Source organism: Blastomyces dermatitidis (assembly GCF_000003525.1).
Source record: "Blastomyces dermatitidis ER-3 genomic scaffold supercont1.6, whole genome shotgun sequence".
Lineage (NCBI taxonomy): Eukaryota > Fungi > Ascomycota > Eurotiomycetes > Onygenales > Ajellomycetaceae > Blastomyces > Blastomyces dermatitidis.
The window spans coordinates 3877796-3897960 of record NW_025544779.1 but is presented as its reverse complement, the minus strand read 5'-3'; the positions used below and the strand labels follow the sequence as shown (position 1 = coordinate 3897960).

Here is a 20165-nt window from a genome sequence, read left to right as displayed (position 1 = left end):
TTTGTAAGGGCAGAACGGTCGTTCGGTACAAGGTACAGGTACCTGCACAGCAATAATAGTTAATAGTAGAGTAGGTAACAAACAATGACTGACACATCCGCATCCAGGAAGAAGAAACAACGTTCTGTCCCGACTTTTTTTCTTTTCCCTTTTCCCCTTTTTTGCAGATTGTTTCCTAATTTTTCCTCTTTTCCGTCCGTCCCCCCCCAAGCCGCATCCTCTCCTTCCTTCCTTCCTTCCTCTCCAGCTTGTGACTGACTGACTTGTGCCGCCACCTCCAGCTTTTTATGTTCTTCTTCTTCTTCTTCTTCTTGTTGTTGTTGTTGTTTGTTCTTCTTCTGCTTCTTATTATTACTAACTAATGTCATGACAATAATATCATCCATTCATCCTCCTTCTTCCTCTTCTTCCTCTTCTTCCCCTTCTTCCTTCTGCTGACGACTACATATTAATTAAGTTAAAAATTGCCAACCAGACCCCCCTTTGTCTTCTTTTCCTCTGATTTATTGCCTCATTTGTATTTTTATTTTTTTTCCTTTCTTCTTGCTCTTCATTATATATATAAATAAGCTGGACTGTCTGTCCCCCCCGGGCCCTTTTTTTCCCCCCCCCCCCCCCCCCCCACACTTGCACCCCCAATCTCTCAGCCTTTTGCTGTGGTCACGCCTTGTTCCTACTACCTACTACTACCGCTACTACTACTACTACTACGACTACGTCTACTACTAGGTAGCGGTGGACCTCTTGTCTCTCTCCATCAAGTCCCAGCGCTGCCACTACTACTAATACCGCTACAAGGCGCCTATTTTCTATTTTCCTCCCCTCCATATTCGTCTCTCTTCTATCATCGTCAACTATTTATCATTACCATCACCATTACCATTACCATTACCACCACCACTACAACTATCACTACTTCTCCTGCACTCTACCAGGAGATACAAGGCATCCAAAATACCTCTTAGCTTGCCCACTGTCATCCCGGTGTAAATGCCACGGCCATCCACTGCAGTAGATTTCTCGAATCTGCTGAACCCGCAGGTTGACGACTCAAAGAAGCGGCCTGCTTCTGCTACAACTCTGACTTCCTCCCCTTCTTCAACGACGATGACAACAACAACAACAACCTCTCCCTCAACTCCTACCACTACCACTCCAGCCATGGCCTCTTCCACAGTCAGCCTGTTACCGCCGTTGGCAAAAGGTGGCCGTGCAAGCGGTGAAGAACCACGACAAAGCCTCCCTCGCCCGTACAAGTGTCCTCTTTGTGACCGTGCTTTCCACCGCCTGGAACACCAGACACGCCACATCCGCACCCATACCGGAGAGAAGCCACATGCCTGCCAGCATCCAGGCTGTTCCAAGCGGTTTAGCCGGTCAGACGAACTCACCCGCCATTCTCGCATCCACAACAATCCAAATTCGAGGAGAAGCCACAAGGCTGCCCACCACCAACAACAGCAGCAGCAGCAGCAGCAACAACAGCAACAACAGCAACACATTGCTCCCACCACCACAAGAGCGGATAGACCACACACCACCGCAAACTCCCCGTCGAGGGATATGATGCCTCCCCCTGGTAAACCCATGACCAGGTCAGCACCTGTCTCGCAGGTGGGCTCGCCAAATGTGTCTCCGCCGCATTCGTACACCAACTACGCTTCGCACATGCGATCCAGCCTAGGTCCCTACAGCAGAGGTGTATCCGAGAGACCGTCGACCACTATGGATATCAACATGCTAGCCACCGCAGCATCACAGGTAGAACGCGATGACCACTCATCAGGATACCACCTCTCTCCACACCAGGTCCGCAGCAGCCTGTACAACACTACCAGCCAAAGACCACATCACTACCACCACCACCATAACACCAGCGGCCGCCTACCTTCTCTCTCCGCCTACGCACTCTCCCACTCCATGGCCCGCTCTCACTCCCACGACGACGAAGACTACAGCCACCGCGTCAAACGCTCCCGCCCTTCCTCTCCAAATTCCACCGCTCCTTCGTCCCCCACCTTATCCCATGACTCGCTCTCCCCAACCCCAGACCACACTCCGCTAGCAACCCCTGCCCACTCACCCCGTCTCCGACCATTCGGGAGCAGCGACCTCCAACTCCCCTCCATCCGCCATCTATCTCTCCATCACACCCCAGCTCTGGCACCTATGGAGCCACAGACCGACGGCATGAACCATATGAACAATCACTACGTTTCCCCTCAGCATATAGGACCCAGCATCAGTGACATCATATCCCGCACAGATGGAACGCAGCGCAAGCTCCCGGTCCCTCAGATCCCCAAGGTTGCTGTGCATGATATGCTAAATCCTGGAAGTGGGTTTTCCTCGGGCAATTCATCGGTCACGGGATCGATAGCCGGTGGTGATTTGGGGGAGCGTTATTAAACCCACCCGCCAAAAAAATAAAAATGAAAATAAAAATATAAAAAATAAAAAGAACAGAAAAACAGAAAAACAAAAAGAAAAAGAAAACAAAAAGAAAAAGAAAACAAAAAGAAACAAAAAGAAACAAAAAAGACGAATACGTTACACCTTGCCTTTTTTTTTTTTTTTTTAGAATAATCTTTAGACGGTGGAGTAGAAAACTTGAACTTTACATATAGATTGGGGAGGGTGGAAACATTTTGGATTTCTCCTCTTTTTTTCCTTTGCCTCTCACGAAAACTTGTCTTTGCAGGGTTATCTTTCCTATTTGTCTAACTCCTTCTCTTTCCCGTCTTTTTTGTTGGTTTGCTTTGCCGGTGCTTTCAGCGATGCTTCGTTCGGAGTCCAAAAAACTATAGACGGATGGGATTAAATTTGCTGGGATTTTCATTTACAATCACGCTTGGATTTTTTTTTTTCCCCTTCTACTTTTCTTCCATTGTTTTGCTAATAAATTTCTTTTCTTCTCTTTCCTCTTTTTTGTTTTCATTTCAAGCTTCTCTCTACTCTCATGACTCTATATATTTTTGCCTTGTTCAGCTTTTTTTTTTTGGCATTGGAAAGACTTTTTGAAGAAAGAGAAAAAATAAAATCACACATGTTCTTCCCTCTTCTTTTGAATCCATTTTGCTTTCGGAAAGGCGAAAAGGAAAAAGCAAAAACTATATTTTACAAAAATTTTAATGCGCAGAGAGAAATGGACTCGAGATATATATAATATTTCATGACTTGAATGAAGCGAGTCCAAAAAGGGGAAAAGGGGGAAGATGTGAGTTTCAGCTGATTGATTGACTGATTGATTGATTGATTCTCTCTTCTCTTTCTTTTTTCATTTTTGAAATTAATAGAAAACATCTTCTCTCTTAATAATAATCTATCTATATAGAAAATAAATAATCAGAAGAATTTTATTGTATGATTATTGCCGCATTATACATCTATCGTCCGGGTATGTACGGTATTGTACCGAGGTATACTGTGTAGCTAACCTACCTAGGAAGTTACTCTGTACTGAAGCTTCCCCCCGGCCGTTAGAAGTTAGGCACTGAGACGCGGGCCGAGGGCGGACGGAGAGAGAGGGATAAAGGCATCAGGCAACGATATTAATTTTCATTGAGTCATGGCCAATGTTGGGTTGGGCACTGCGAGGTTGGCTTGGATGTTGTGGCTTTTTTGCTGGTTAGGTTACTGTACGGAGTAATGTAACCCACTCAAGCTGAGAAGGGGGACAGACACTATATACGTACTTTACTTACTTGCCTTGGTCTTGGTCTTGGTTCTGGTCTGGTCTGGTCTGGTTTCGAGATCATATTATCATATCGATCGGGGGTATCCAACTTCGGTTTTCTTGGGTTATTATTAGTTTGTTCATAAACTATATAACTAGGTTCTAGCTAGGTATTAACTAAGTTAGTTACTTCGTCAGTTCCCCCAAATCCTAACCTCTTACCCCGTTCCTGTGGTTGGTGTCCCGGCATCCCGGCATCCCGTCCCGAAGGAGATGTCATTGCACGAACGATGGGGGGATTGATTATTAGGTAGTTATTCATATCCTCCTATTCTATCTCTATCTAGGTACGGGGGCGGGCCCCACCCGGGCAAGGGGGAAGAGATTCAAGTCTGGCCAACGGCGATAGCGATGGGCCATGGCCATGACGATTCATCTATCGCCACTCTCTCTAGAGACCTCTACCAACCCTCTTCCCTACCCCCCGTCCGAGGCATGGAGCATGGAGCATGGAGCATGGATAGAGATTGCCGAACTTTCTTTACCTTACTTACCCGGCGGCGGCTAAAAGAAGAGAAAAAATAAAAAATAAATAAAAATAAAATAAAAAAAAAAAAAGAAAAAGAAAAAGGAAAAATAAGTTTGCCTAGGATAATTCAATCAATGCTCTAGGACATACATTAATTAAATATTTATCGATGCGCTCGGCTGATCTTCGGCTTAGTTACCTAGGTACAAAGTACAAAGTATGTTAGTTAGTATGTAGGTCGGTCCCGGATGTTGTTTTGCCGTTGCAGCCCCGTGAACGCTAGGCTGCCAGGGCTGGAAGTTGGGCTCAAACAACTAATAACTAATAGAGTTTTGCGCTTGCTGAGGAATTATTTTTGGAGGAACTTGGGTTTCTTTTTTTTTATTTTTTTTATATTTTAATTTAATTATTTTTTATTTTAGGTTGGGGTTGGGGTTGGGTTGGGTGGAGTTAGAGTGCAGTACGGAGTACGCAGTAGTGAAGATGATGGTGTTGGCAGGATGCTCTCTCTCTGTGGAGTTAGGCTCAATGAATAATAATAATGCTGTGCAGGACCAGCTAAGTTACTCCGTAGTAGTTAGCAGCTAAGCCCGCACAGCCACGGAAAAACACCCAAATCATTCAAGTAGGGATTGATTACAAGGAACTGGCATCTGGTTTCCTCATAGAGACTAGACCCATAGTTACATATAAAAACATAAACCAACAATGCAAAGAAAAAAATGCTCAAATCCACTCTTTCTGTTAATGATATTACTTACCCTCTCTCTGAGTCAGTTTGTTCAAACAACACTGAAGAATTGAAACTCATTATTTCTTGTATTTTTATAATTTTCATCATTTCTCATCATTGTTTGCACTGTGATCTAGTATTGATATGAATCATATGATTATTCATTCTCTGGCAGTAAGTATATTGTGAGAGAACTCTCTCTTTTATAAAAAGATATCCTGATATTATTCTCTTGTAAATGATAATTATTGTAGAGCTCGCTTCGCTATAGAAGATTGACTTTTGACATCTCAAAGCTCTTTTCGTTGTAGAAGACGAAAGTATTAATAGCATTTGAATAAGAGAAGACAATTCTTTGATGAAAAGAAGTAGTGCTTAAAAAGCGTATTGAAATAATGCGAGACTTGAAACCTCATCATGAGACTGCAGAGCTAGATAGATAGATATACTGCATACATAGCACACAGTAGCAAGAGCAAGCGGGCAAGCGAGGAGAGGAGGCTGACTCAGCACCCGAAACTATAAATAGTCTCATCATTCAATATAAAGACCTAACTACTAGTCTACGTCCGACGTTCCCATTCATTATCTTCGTTTCTCAACATCGTTTCATAACCTCAAAGGGACTCAGTTGTTACATTGAAGAGATTATTGCATGATATATAATGCTTTGTAGAAGTGCAAGAGCTTCATAATATCTGTGGGATGTTGGAACATGGTTGTTAATATCTATCTAGTGGCTAGCGGCTGTGTGTATTGAGTGGAATAGGGCTGGATTAGTGTACAATGGGGTGGGATGACGTAAGGTCATGTGATTTTATTTTTATTTTTATTTTTATTCGTTCGGAGAATAGTTGGAGGGGCGGAGATGGGAGAGGGGACAGTAGAGAAAATGAATGTGGTAGATAGAGAGGAATAGATGGGATATTGGAGAGGTATTACGGGGTAGAAAAGAATGAGGTGAGTTGACTTCTTGGAGGTCCTCCTCTTGTGGTATGAGATGTGTAAAGGAATATGCATATAGATTGAAAAGATATATAGAGAGCTAAAACCATATCAGAGTGCATATGGTAGAGAGTTATATATGTATGAGGTGCGAAAAAAAAAAGATAGGGGAACGGAAACGATGTTGATGGTCAAAAAACTATGATAAGATATAATAAAAAAAGAGGAAATTAGAAACGGTGGTAAGAACAGGCAATGAGATATAGAGACAGTACAGAGGATAGCTAATGATGATGAGGAGACTAAAAACAGAAACACAACAGAGAAGATAGATAATAAGCAGTAGAGAAAAAAAAAGAGATGAAAGAGACAAAAATGAAAATGAAGCACAAGTTCGAGTATCTGATATTTCCATACACGTTGCGCGCCCCCCCACCTCTTTCTGCAAACGGAGACACCCATTTCATCGTATCTGTTCACACTCCTTCGTTCGATATCATAAAGGCCTCCCTCAATTGAATATCTATTGCCTCCATCCACTTGCCCATCGTCACTGGCAGCCGGTACAAAGTTTTCCCTTGCGGTACTAAAAAGGTTAATAAAAAAGCTCTTTAGCGATTTCTACCTAAAAAAAAAGAAAAAGAAAAAAAAAGTATATCTCATTTCCCATCACTATCCCATATTCCCAACTCCCCTCCCCCCCTCCTTTTTTCTTCCCCCTCTTATCGCTTGCGTTTCGTAGATTTTCCTTTCTTTATTCTTGTTTGTCTGTTTCTTCCTTTAGCCATTTCGCGCGGCGCGGCTCCTAACAACTGCACTCGCCACCCGTCACTCAACGAAGCTTGCAAGCCGTTCGTCCCTCAAAGCCCATATACCAATATACCGACTTTCATTTCCACGCATTTAACCCCGCCCACGGGTCATTGCTATTACTCTGCCCACCAGACGGGCCCTGCGGCGTCTGCGACGGATGCTGCTGCTGCATGGCACTGTACGGCCGCGGCTGCATGTATCCCGCCGGCGGATACGGCGCGCTGGACTGCGGGTAGGGCGACTGAGATGGCCGCGGGGGCGGTGGAGGCGGTATGTACCCCTGCGGCATGAACTGGGTGGGTTGCTGCGGGCTGGCGTAGCCGTATTGTGATGGGGAGAAGTATTGTTGGTTTGGTGGGGGGGAGATGGGGGGTTGGTAGAGGTAGGCCATGGGGTTGTAGCCTTCTGCGGAGGGGGCGACGCCGGGGGGTCCTTGTTGGGGGTATTGTTGTGGCTGTTGTTGTTGTTGTTGTTGCAGTGGTGGTTGTGGTTGTGGTTGTGGTTGTGGTTGTTGCTGTTGTTGTCCGGTCATGTATTGGCTGGTGGAGGGGTAGGACATGGTGTTGTGGTGAGTTGAAATGGACGGGGAGCGGCCGGGGGTAGTCTTTAGAGGGGATGGGCGAGGTTTTGATGAGGAGGATGTTGGTTGTGATTGAGGGCTGGTTTCTACGGAGAGACGCTCCATCAGGGATTTTAACTTTTCACGCTCCCGGTCCTCCTGGCTGGACTGGTGGTGGGCTTTGTCTCGTTCGATCTGACTGAGGAGTTGCGCGCCTTCTGATCGTCTGTTGTTGACAAATGTATCGACATTTTTCCGTAGGCTGTCCACCGTATCCTTCATCTCCGCGTAGAAGGCTTGCGCTTGCTGTAGGCCCGAATTAATGTCTTTGAAGGCGTTGTATATCTTTTTATATTTGGACATAACCGAGTTCCTCTGTCGTGTGAGCACTTCGTACTTGGACTGCTCTGATCTGACTCTGTTATCCTGGAGCAGGTCGCCATAAACTTTTGTAAGTTCCTTCATGAGCGCCGTTTGTTTGTGGTTTGCTTGTAGTAGTCGATTTTGGTGAGGTCGGAATTTCTCAAGCTCTGTTTGGAACAATTGATTTTCTTGGTTGGCGATAGATTTCTTGTTCAGTATCAGGACATTGGAAATATCATCATTATGCACCTAAGTTCCGTTAGCATTTGTTGACATTTAAATTGCTCAACAAAGTATCTCATAGGACAGTGCAAACCTTCTCTTTCAGATCCTTCAAAATCTGATTCCTATCTCTTTTCACAAGATTCAGCTTTCGAAGTAGCTCCTCCACCCTCGCGATCTGCTCAGCAACAGACGCCCCCGCTTCGAAATCATCGCCTAGGAGGTTTGTCTCCGGAGCAGCAGTATAAGGGCTACCATGCCCATTTCGGCCTTTGCCTTTTCCGCCAACCTTAATTAGAGCCCTTTGGAACAAAACATCAGCTTCGTCGGTTTCCCCGGCGGAGCGCATTTCCTCGAAGTCAGTTTCATGTTGTCTCAGGTTCACGAGAAGCTGCGAGTCGCTGGAACTGGCTTCGCCGATGGTATCACGGTAGCTTCGAATATCACTGCGCAAGGTCGATGTTAATCGGGAACTGGGCTGCTGTACCCAGTCCGCTCCGTACTTGGACCGCATCTTTTCACAAACACTCTCTTCCATATCCAGTTGCTTAGAGCATTGATCCAATACGCTTAATATGGATATTTTTTCCTCCTGCACCTCGTTGAAAGCTTCGCGAAAAGGAGGCGCATCAGCCAATTCATCACACCACATCTTAAAATCTTCATCGACATCCATATCCTGGTCCATTCCTCCCTTCAAAATGTTCAGGCTTCCTGGTAATTTGAGGTAGTCAAGACTGGCAGCCATTTCACCATTCGCGGCCTCAACTTTCTCCGCCTCTGCACGAACCAGCTTCGCTTTCTCCTCATCGTACAAACTTGCTGATTCTGTAACGGACATTGGAACAATCTTTTGAAAAATGTCCGGCCCGATTATCCTCTGTATATCTTGTCCTTGGTATAACTCACTAACCGACATTGCTTTTGCAGCGGGCAACTTCGCGATGGTCGATAAACTGGGCTCAGAAGGGATTGGTTGGTGGTATATAAAATCGTTATCCTTGTTAAACAATGCCAGTTTTTCCTGGATATTCGCCAGCTGTCGCCGTGTGAGATCGAGTAAGATCGGACCAGTATCCGCGCTTAGGTTTGAGCCTGCGGGGGGAGAGGATGGAAAAGACTTCGCCCAACTCATTGCTGAGGTAGCCTGCTTTTCAGCCAGCTGGAGTCGGGCGATGGATATTCCGTAGAGAGCCCCTTCGTCATCTGCAATGGCTTGGTAGTAACCAGCGACAGCAGCTAGAAGGGAGGCTTTTATTTGAATGACAATCGACCACACTTTCTCAAATATGCCCTTCGCCACATTTTCCTGTACACCTTCTGCAGCTTGTGAGTAGAGATATGCTGCCTGGCTTGCGAGCTTAGCCAGAAACCCTGGTTTCTTCTCATCAGCTATCTGCTTCTCCAAGAAAACCTCCTGGCCCTGCGCAAGCATTATCGATATCAGCGTTTTAACGGTGTCCCTACTCAGATCCGTCGAAGGGGCATGTAGGAAGTTTTCGTTGATATAAGTGAACATTCCCGCAGAGGCTTGGAAGGAGTGATAAGCGGTCTTCAGCCCAGTGTCTTCAGATCGGTCTTGGTTCGCCGCATGGCACGATAGAACGGCGGATATATTGAAGATAATCGAAGCCTTCTCATACGCCAATGAGTATTGAGATGTTGGCTTGTGTGTAAACGCATCATACCTGCCAAGTGTTGTAAAAGAACAATAAGTTAGAAAAAAAGAAGCCGGAGCAAGCAAAAAATCATAGCGGAATTGATTGCTCATGTAGCATGGCAGACTTTACCAGGTGAAGGATATTTTGATATGGTTCTCATCCACCGGAAACCGCAAATCCAGCAGTTCAAGCTGGCCATAATACCGATATAGTAAATCCCGCCCAGCCGCGCTATCCTTGCCAGCACCTCTCATATCCTGCCGCAGCCTGTTCAACGTTGCGCATTCCTCCGAGTATCTCTCTGGATCATCACCATATGTCTGCCGGATGTAGGCCTTGAGGGGCTGTATCCAGTCGATCTCGCTTGTTTGCTTCAGCGGGCTCGATATCATAGGTGACTGCACCATCTTGAGAATGGCCCGCCGCGGGGGGGGTTAAGGGGGTGGGTGGGGGGTGGTGAGGCAAAAGAGGTGGAGGTAAAATGTTGTGGCTAGGTAGGCAAACAGTGAGGAGAGTCGGAGGTAACAAACACAGCTCCCTTTCCTAAACACCAGTCGAAAAGCGGTCGCAGAAGTGGTCAGAGAGGAACGAGTCGTATTTGGCCTGCAGAAGCAGTGGTTGGAGAGAGGCTTTCGATGGCTGGATGTGGGGTATTGGGAACTTCAGGATTGGTCTTCGCCCAAGGACAATGACGATGATGTTGCTAGTTTGGCGGTGGACTAAGAAATGTCATCACCGGATCTTAAACCCTTTTAACTATCACTCCAGCCTATTTAACTAACTAGCAGACCGGGACACACAACCACACATCAGGCGATTTAAACCACGAACAAACAACAGTGTGAGAGAGGATGGGGACAAATGGAAGCAAATGGGTACGGTGTAACAAAATACTTAGGGAGACCGGAGCGAGGCCAGGAGCTGGAGGGTCGACGCCTCTTCTCGAAGCCCAGGTTTATGCGAGTTAGTGAGGCTACGGTCAGGTTATTCTTAGGTCTGGCTGCTGGAAGAGGCAAGAAATCGACGCGCTATGGGAGATGCTGTATGGAACAAGTCCAGCTATGGCTTGCGATTGGCAGCAGTCGAGCCACCACTGCACGGCGCTAGAGATGAGAGGGGGCTTGGAGGCACTTAGGAATAATGCCATTGTTCGTTGAATATCTTTCGTATGTTTGTCCTCCTTTTTATTTGCCCATGCTTTTGGTGATATAGCTGCTATGGCGTTGATAATGCGACAATTATATGCGGCTGTCCTATATAGATTTATAATTGCTCCTGATTATTTTTGTCTCATATCGAGCTTGACCGTAGCGGAGATGTTAGCTATAGAGTGATTGTAGTAGCGAAGTAGTAGTGTACAGAGGTTATGGGAAATAAGGGATATCCAATCCATCTCTCCCCAAGTCTAAATGGCCCACCCCGCTATGCATTTATTTAATCATACAGCTTCCAATACAAAAGAAAATAAACAATAAACGGAAACATTAAACCCTACCATCAAGGAAAAGGGGCATATACAAGAAGATAAAAAGACACGATGGAGAACATTGCTTGTCAACACTATGACAAAAAGAAGCAAAATAAGGACAGGATTAAAACTATAACACCCTCAACCTCTTTGAAGATACCAGGTGTACATATCATCCCGAGCCGGAGGCCTTCTTCGATTCGTCCGTTTTGTTCCCGTCACCAGAATCGTTGGGTTTTGCAGAGGTATCGCCGCTGCTGCTGCCACCGCTGCCGTGCTGGTTCATGAGTCTGTGCCACGCTGATTTGAGGAATCCTTCGTTTTTGTGTGAAGTATCGCTGGATGTGCTGCTATCTTTGTTAGATGTTGACGAGTCGGGGGAAGGAGGCCTAAAGAGGAAACAAGAAAAATATACGTGGTCAATTCCCCCCTATCACAGCATCTTACAATTGATGGGCCTTCTACTCACTTGTCGTTTTTATTGATATTCATCATCCGTCGAGCAGTTTTGTCACCCATCTCGTCAGCAAGCACTTCCAGGATCGTTCGCTGGTTCGCATTCAAGTACTTCGGCATGGCAACTTTAAATTCGACCTTGAGGTCACCCTGCTGGCCACGGCGACCCTCAAGTTTCCGCATTCCCATCCCTGACAAAGTAATCTTATCGCCAGTACCAGTTCCTGTGGCCACTTTGACCTTGACCTCTCCATCCAGCGTTGGTACTGTGACCTCACCACCTAGAAGTGCGGTTGTGAGAGGGATCTGTGCTGTGTATAGCACATCCGAACCGGATCTGCTGAAGCGGGAATCGGGGGCTACTTTGATGAAGACATAAAGATCGCCCCGCTGTGTGCGGGCACCGGGTTCTACTGCTGGCATGTCTCCTTCCCCTGGCACCCGCAGCCGCATTCCGTCTTCTACTCCGCCTGGGATATTGACATGTACCGTCTTCCTTTCCCGTACTACCCCATCGCCGCCACAGCTATTACATTCGGATCCCCTGGGAATAGACATACCAGCACCGCCACACGACGTGCAGGTACTAGCCATCTGGAACCCTCCCTGAATAAAATGAACCTGCGAACCTGTCCCACCGCAAGTTTTGCACTGTGCCCGCTTCTTGCCCGGTTTCGTCCCTTCGCCATTGCATGTTTTGCATTGAACAAGCGGAGTGATGAAGATTTCCTTCGTTGTTCCCTTGGCAGCATCCATGAAAGAGATGTTCGTCTGTACCTCGATATCGTCCCCTTCTACCACCGCAGATCGGAACGGTCCTCCTCTCGACCGTCCCCGCCGACCCGCACCACCGGTAAAAGCACCAAATAGATCCTCGAAATTTATATCCGCAGAGAAACCCCCGCCAGGGAATCCGCCGCCAAACCCGTGGAAACCACCAGTGGTTGCTCCGGAGAATGGGCCACCAGGGCCGGCTCCAGGACTGAAGCCGCCGTTCTGATCGAATGCTCCCGAGCCAAACCGGTCATAGGCTTGTCTTTTCTCTGAATCAGAAAGCAGCTCATATGCTGATTGTGCCTCCGCAAATTTTTCTTTTGCATTGGGATCCTTATTTGTGTCAGGGTGGTATTTTTTGGCGAGTCCGTAGTACGCCCTTTTAATGTCTGCAGCAGACGCATCCTTGCCTACTCCGAGAACACTATAAGGGTCGCGTGTAGCTTGAGACGGCGCAGACGCATGGAAAGACTATGAAGTAGACACGGGCCAACGGTCAGCGGTTCATCTATGTGGTGCCCATTGAACTCGTATAGACGCATACCTTTGAGAATGGACGGGCGCTGCGGTCATTTAATGGCTTTGAAAATGGCCACTTATCATGGTATATCCTGCAGTCATTCTGAAACGTTTTCGACTGAATTTGCGGCCGTATCGTGGCACATTGATTAGAGCAGTGTCGTGAGGTTCGGAGTAGGCGAGCCGGTATAAGGGCTGTCCGGGGTATACTAGGAGCACCAGCGCTCATTTTAAATCAAAGCAATAATGCACCAATGCTGGAAGGGGAGTTGAGATAGCCAGACTGTCTGCAGACGCAAGTCCGGGCAAGCGAAACGACAAGATGGTGGGATATCAGTAGATTGGACAGTCTTCCTTTTGATCTCCGTCGCGATGGAAAAAAAAAAGTTTCAAGTATTTTGGATGACTAAGTTTGGCCAGGGATCTGGAATAATGTTCCGCCGGGATTCTATCGTTCGATTGGATTCTCCGAGTCTCACTAATCACAAAGAGAGGATCATATATTTTCTCTCCCCTTGACTCTTCTGCCGGAGTCAATTCTCTTCTGCAACTCTGCTTGGGAGATAGTAGATGTGCAGACTGCACACTAATTTCTCCCGCATACATATATTCGAGAGCGCCACATCCAGGCTCGTTTCGGCACTATGATTCGGGCCCAGAGCCTGCCATGGAGGGCAGTCCTTCGGCAGACGTCACCGCGGACTCTCTCATCTAAATATCCTTCTTCCTCTTCTTCTTACCGGATTTGCGTCAATTCGAGTCTAGAGGGGCAGACACTGCGGCTTTCACCTTTTGCGTCAGTATCACGAAGCTTCTCAGCTAGCACCGCCCGCCGAAAAGACAAGCCGCAACCACCCGAACCGAAAGAGGAGAAAGAGGAGGGAACAGAGACAGAGAAGAATCAGGAGGAAAAGCCAAGGCCTGGTAGACCATCGGAAGGGAAGGACAAGACTCCTGATACACCGTCGCCTATACCTGCTTCTGCTTCGCCTGCGGATGCAAAACCCAGCGGCGCAAGTGCTGTGGGCGGAAGCGCTGGCTCTGGAAGCAGTGGCGATGGCACGAGAAAGGGGAGGAAAAGTTCTGCCGAGAAGGCGTTACAAAAGGCTACGATCCCAGATGTGTATCCGCAGGTTATGGCTATTCCAATTGCGCGGAGGCCGTTGTTCCCCGGGTATTACAAGGCAGTTACTGTCCGGGACCCCAATGTTGTCTCCGCTATACAAGAAATGATGAAACGCGGACAACCATACGTCGGAGCTTTTTTGTTCAAAGATGAAGCGGCAGATAAGGATATAATTAATGATATGGAAGAAGTACATGATGTTGGTGTTTTTGCGCAGATCACGAGCGTATTTCCTGTGCATGGGACGGAGAATGCACTGACTGCGGTGTTATATCCCCACCGGAGAATTAAGATATCATCGTTAAGACCGCCGCGTGACACGTCACAGAAAGCAGAAAATGACCAGCAGCCTACAAAGGAAACAACCCCCGAAAAGCAAGGCGATGTTGTCGCGAGTTTTGAAGAGGCAACGCTTGAGCAGCCTCCCAAAGAGGCTCCATACGAACCTACCTCATTTTTACACAAATATCCTGTCAGCATAGTCAATGTGGAAAACCTTACAGAGGAACCATATGACAAGAAAAATACCATGATTCGCGCTGTTACGAATGAGATTGTAAACGTCTTTAAGGATATTGCGAATCTGAATCCACTTTTCCGTGATCAAATCTCAACCTTCTCCATGAGTCACGCTGGCAATATCATGGATGAACCCGCGAACCTGGCTGATTTCGCTGCCGCTGTTTCCGCCGGCGAGGTCAAGGAGTTACAAGACGTGCTGGATACGATGAATATCCAAGAACGCCTTTCCAAAGCCCTTGTGGTTCTTAAAAAAGAACTCATGAATGCCCAGTTGCAATCGAAAATATCGAAGGATGTCGAAGCGAAAATTCAAAAGCGGCAGCGGGAATATTGGCTGATGGAACAGATGAAGGGTATTCGACGTGAACTAGGTATTGAATCCGATGGGAAGGAAAAGCTCGTGGAAAAATTCAAGGAGAAATCTGAAAAACTTGCTATGCCCGAAGCCGTGAAGAAGGTGTTCGATGAGGAGCTGAATAAACTCGCACATCTCGAACCCGCAGCTTCGGAATTTAACGTCACAAGGAATTACCTCGACTGGATAACGCAAATTCCATGGGGTAAGAGGAGCCCAGAGACATTTGGTATCAAGAACGCAATGACTGTATTGGACGAAGACCACTACGGCCTCAAAGACGTCAAAGACCGTATTTTAGAGTTTATTGCTGTTGGAAAACTGCGCGGTACCGTGGAGGGGAAGATTCTATGTTTTGTGGGGCCCCCTGGTGTCGGTAAAACCAGCATTGGGAAATCGATTGCGCGGGCTCTTAACCGGGAGTACTATCGTTTCAGCGTTGGTGGGCTTACGGATGTAGCGGAGATCAAGGGCCATCGACGAACTTACGTTGGCGCTCTACCAGGCCGCGTCATCCAAGCCCTGAAGAAATGTCAGACGGAAAACCCCCTGATCCTTATCGATGAAGTTGACAAAATCGGTCGAGGGCACCAGGGAGATCCTGCGTCGGCCCTGCTCGAGCTTTTGGATCCTGAGCAGAACTCGTCCTTTTTGGATCACTATATGGATGTACCCGTAGACCTGTCAAAAGTTTTGTTTGTGTGCACAGCCAACATGACGGATACGATTCCGAGACCGTTGCTGGACAGAATGGAAATGATCGAGCTCTCTGGGTATGTTGCGGATGAGAAAATGGCTATCGCAGAGCGATACCTGGCACCTACCGCCAAGGAAATGAGCGGCTTAAAGAATGTTGATGTGACATTGGAAAAAGATGCCATTGAGGAACTTATTAAATCTTACTGTCGGGAGAGCGGGGTGCGAAATCTAAAAAAGCAAATAGAGAAGGTTTATAGGAAGGCAGCCCTGAAAATTATCCAGGATTTACCAGAGCAGGAGAAGGATCTTGAAGAAGTGGCCGTTCGGGAGGAGGTGAGAGCTACGCAGGGGCAGGAGACGACGAAGGGCGAGGAGAGTGTTGTCGAGGAAGCAGAGAAGTCACATCAACCGGCCGCCCCGGCTCCTCTAGTCGCGGCACATGTCCCAGATGATGTTCACGTCTCAATAAACAGAGACAACCTGAAAGATTACGTTGGCCCGCCCATCTTTACCTCTGATAGGCTCTACGACGTCACTCCCCCAGGCGTAGCCATGGGTCTCGCGTGGACAAGCATGGGAGGGGCCGCATTATATGTGGAGTCGATCCTGGAAACGGCTCTGTCACCAAAGTCCCGCCCAGGCCTCGAACAGACCGGCAATTTAATGAACGTCATGAAGGAGTCTACTGTTATTGCATATTCGTTCGCTAAATCTTTGATGGCCAGGGCGTTTCCAGAGAATAGATTCTTTGAACGGGCGAAGGTCCATTTGCATTGTCCAGAGGGTGCAGTGCAGAAGGATGGTATGTATAAAATTACACAATTAAAGGAACGTTTACTAAACACTAAATAATACAGGTCCCTCTGCTGGTATCACGATGGCGACCTCTCTGCTTTCCCTCGCTCTTGACCATCGCTTGGACCCAACAATCGCAATGACCGGCGAACTCACTGTGACGGGTAAAGTTCTTCGTATCGGTGGCCTCCGTGAAAAGACCGTAGCTGCTCGACGAGCTGGCGCCAAATCAATTATTTTCCCCGCTGATAACATGTCAGATTGGCTGGAGCTACCAGAGGTTCGTTACCCTTTGTTTCTCTTTCTCAGCCGCCATATCTTGACTGCCAATTTTGCCCCGGCCACTCACCACCCTTGAAATTGTTTGCAAGACTGACATTCTCTATTTCTTAAAAAAAAAATCCACAGAACATCAAAAAGGGCATCGAAGGTCATCACGTCAATTGGTACTCAGAGGTCTTCGACATCGTCTTCCGTGACCTTGACAAAGTTCAGGCGCAAACTATGTGGAAGTCCCAACTCCAAGAAGTTCCGGCTGTTATAAAATCCGACGCCAACGCTACAGAGGACGAATGAATCGGTGTCTCAAAGCACCATTCATACCCATTATTTCCCCTTTTTAGATCTTTCTAACATTTTGTATTTTGGATTGACTACTGTAACGCTACTTCTATTACTCAGTACATTCCTCTTCCTCCCCTTTTGCCTGGACAGAATTCTACCACTTTTGTTGACTCGTTTAAATTTTCCCCCTTGGCATATATAGGTATGATATATCTCTTCTCTCTTCAATGCATGGGCCCGGAGTTATTTATGGTTCCGCACCTCATTTGTTTGTTTGACCCGCACCGCAATCAACTACCATCTGGAGCTTCCAGACCATTTGTACTATCTATACCTCTTATCTCATATAATATTTCCCTATTATTTCATCCCTATGTTTCCGGGGAAAAAAGTCTTTGTGGCGTATGAGGGACTTTGACAAAAAAAAAAAAAAACTTTGTATTTTTTTATCGGGTTCGGATGGGGAGATAAGCCAAAGAGCATAAAAATCATGGGCACAGAAACCTAGAAGCGATCTCACTTCTCACTGTCTGAGTTTTGTTTTTTCTGAGAGTTAAGAAACTTGAGGTATTGTTGGAGGGGAACAGACGAAAATTGGCAGTCGAGTCGGTTATAGTGCTTTGGCCCCTTTTAGTCCCGTCCACGTTCCGAAATTTGGCCGAAAACAAAAATGCCATATCACATACGATACGCTAGTTACTCATTATCTCCAGGACGAATTCGAATTTCCCCTACTGCACACCTCATCACGGATTTGTAGTTGATAAATCGGCTTTATCTTGTAAGCCAATCTGATAATCCCCTGTGTTTATGAGTCGATGAAGACGGGAGAGTTGAGTTGGGGTAGGCAGTGAGAGTGTGGATCTGCTGCAGGTATTACCATTTCTCGCTCATATTATCTAGATAGCTCCACTTAGCATTTTCATAAGGAATAGATAGATATGACCGATGGGTTTCTGGCAGGACTGAGAAGATGCCCTTCTGCGCTGCCCCGCAATGCACCGGCGTATTTTGGTGTGATTCCGCTTAGTTAGCTACAGAGTGTAAGTTCTTTTTGGGAGTTTCTACATACGTTGGCTTTTTTCCCTTTTCTTTCATGCTTCTGATGCATGTGCGTGCGTATTTCAGCAATTATATCAATTTCAAAATGATTTATTTCCCTTTATATAAAGAGTTTCTCGAAATACTGACTACTGGACGAATAGAGATTTAAAACGTTTGAGATTCCGGTTGGTCCAAGGAGGGAGGGAGAGAGAGGGTGTCCAAAAAATATCGAAAAGCGTCAGAAAATGAGCCAATCAGAGTGCGAGAGGGACGTGGAAACTCCCTAGGCGGCATGGTGTAACTAACTACTGTACTAGTGCAGGGTTCTTTCTAGGGTCCTGTCTAGGGTCCTGTCATATAACGGCCGTTTGAGGGCCGGTTCATTTGATTAGTTACTCTGCGGCAGATGCCCAATTTGTGGGGACGTTTTGAGCAGGAAATTTTTCCCTGATAGGGCCAATGGAGGGAGGTGAAGCGTCCGTCGCATATTTTTTCTCTTCCTTGTGCGTCATGATTCAAGATTTGCGGGATCATAAGGCTTCTTGCGCTTTCTGCGAATTGGGGGGTGGGGAAGGGAAGGGAGGGAGCCGAGCCAGATATGACGACTTTTGACGGTCCCTTTACAATCAAAGGATATTATTATGCTTTTGGCACTGGCTGGAAACCTCCGAATTGCCACTTGGGCAGGAGGAAAGAGACACATGTTTCAGCAATAGAGGACGAAGATAATTATCTTTTTGATCCAGACTCGTTGATGAATTTAGACTTGAGAGTCTGTGGGAGCATCTGCAATTCGCTAGAAATTTTCAGTCAGTCTCTTTTAATTTGGTTGCCTAGAGCCCCTTGGCAGAGCTACGAAATGCAGCTCTGCAGGTTTGAGCTCAAGGCATGGCATGGCGCCATATTCTTGTTTCGTTCTTTGGATCCGTCATTATGGATATGGCAAATTTATATGCGGCAATCAATGGCCCGTCTGAGGTCATCCCGACTTCGCTCCGAGACAGTGACAGTGAGAGTAACCTCATGAAGGCCCAAAAGGATCAGAAACAGATAACGATACTATACTGCCTGGAATGGAGAATTATTTCCCCAGCGGAATGTCACGTTAAATATGACCCGCTTCATCTGCTAGGAAGAATCCCATCATGCAAAGTAATGTCTTTTATTTCTTTTATTTTTTATTTTATTTTTATTTTATTTTATTTTATATTTTTTTTATAATTTTTGGGTCGACTGAGAAATTATGACTCCCGCTATGTTAATTGGATTGAGCTTGTCAGCCTCTGGCAGCCGTGTATGTTTTTGTTCTTCGCAAAAATCGTATTCTTGTCGAGGCGAAGTCGAGGCTTTTGTGCCTGACATTTAACAGTTTTATAGATTGGTAGCCTTGGGGGCGTTGCTCAATGCGAAACAAAGGCGGGGAAGACCTAAACACGTCAACAATGACAACATCGAAATGTGGAAAGATTGACCACGAAAGCTACTCCTGGGGAGGCCAGCCTAATCCACTCACAGCTCTGAAGAATTTAATGAAGCTGAGAAAGGCTTTGAGACTCTAAGATTGGGACGATTTTGAAATGTTTTCAGTAGCTCCTCGTTCCCCAGGTGTGGTGATGTCGATGTCCGCCATTCATTCCGCGTGATGAAGCAGAGCTTCCAAACCAGGGCGATAGAGTGGGAGGGGTAGGTTAGACCAGTATCAAGGTTAATTTGTTTATCGACGTGGAGAGTATGTAGCTAGTGGAGTGAACCACCGACGACCTTACATGTTTAGGATGGAATTAGGGAGACAACAACGAATTCGAATAATGAAAAAGGAAATGAAGCCCGCGGTCGTGTCAGTACAACAAGGCCACCTGTAAGAAACCGCATCAGGTTGTTTCTGAGGAGCCAGATACCCTACCTGGCTTTCTCCTCCAACCAAAAAGTTAGTGAGGAGATGGTCAATTGGAGCCAACACATTCCAGAAGACCGAACTAAGGCATAGTTGCATGGTTGGAGAACACAATAATGAACAAGCGGCGCCTTACCAAAAGCGCGCCCAACAACCCGAATTCCACGCCTAAAAACCGGGCTAAAGAGAAAAATACCCTTGCCATGAAAGATGACATGATGGGATCTACTCCTCGTCGAATTCAGTCGGCCGTCGGCATCAAAGGACCTCAACCAGTGGAGGGGGTTCCTGGTGGAGCATGTAGACGGGGTGGCTATTTTACACCATGTTTTGACTGCGCCACAGATGAGTTAATTTCATTTTGCCGGATGCATAGAGTTCGAAACTTGCTTCCTAGAGCTCGTGGAAAACGGTACGCGAACCGTTCGATGAAAGGCTAATAATTGTT

The 20165-nt window shown here is 46.6% G+C and overlaps 4 protein-coding genes across 4 annotated transcripts; 2 read left to right on the top strand and 2 right to left on the bottom strand.

Annotated features, from left to right (window-relative positions):
• The first annotated feature begins 603 nt into the window (after positions 1–603).
• BDCG_06357 (zinc-finger protein CreA/MIG) lies at positions 604–3437 on the top strand. The gene has a single exon (XM_045422092.1). It carries the CDS (start codon positions 991–993, stop codon positions 2407–2409), a length of 1419 nt encoding a protein of 472 aa, XP_045277811.1. The 5' UTR covers positions 604–990; the 3' UTR covers positions 2410–3437.
• Positions 3438–5927: 2490 nt separating this feature from the next.
• BDCG_06356 (vacuolar protein-sorting protein bro1) lies at positions 5928–10561 on the bottom strand. The gene is made up of 3 exons (XM_045422091.1): positions 9631–10561; positions 7935–9528; positions 5928–7867 (listed from the first exon to the last, which is right to left on the bottom strand). The coding sequence occupies exons 1-3, from the start codon at positions 9906–9908 to the stop codon at positions 6773–6775; spliced, it is 2967 nt and encodes a 988-aa protein (XP_045277810.1). The 5' UTR covers positions 9909–10561; the 3' UTR covers positions 5928–6772.
• Positions 10562–10617: 56 nt separating this feature from the next.
• On the bottom strand, positions 10618–13132 carry BDCG_06355 (molecular chaperone DnaJ). The gene is made up of 3 exons (XM_045422090.1): positions 12744–13132; positions 11439–12670; positions 10618–11358 (listed from the first exon to the last, which is right to left on the bottom strand). The coding sequence occupies exons 1-3, from the start codon at positions 12945–12947 to the stop codon at positions 11142–11144; spliced, it is 1653 nt and encodes a 550-aa protein (XP_045277809.1). The 5' UTR covers positions 12948–13132; the 3' UTR covers positions 10618–11141.
• A 69-nt stretch (positions 13133–13201) lies between these two features.
• On the top strand, positions 13202–18670 carry BDCG_06354 (lon protease like, mitochondrial). The gene is made up of 3 exons (XM_045422089.1): positions 13202–16222; positions 16278–16495; positions 16624–18670. Exons 1-3 carry the CDS (start codon positions 13363–13365, stop codon positions 16789–16791), a joined length of 3246 nt encoding a protein of 1081 aa, XP_045277808.1. The 5' UTR covers positions 13202–13362; the 3' UTR covers positions 16792–18670.
• The last annotated feature ends 1495 nt before the right edge of the window (positions 18671–20165 follow it).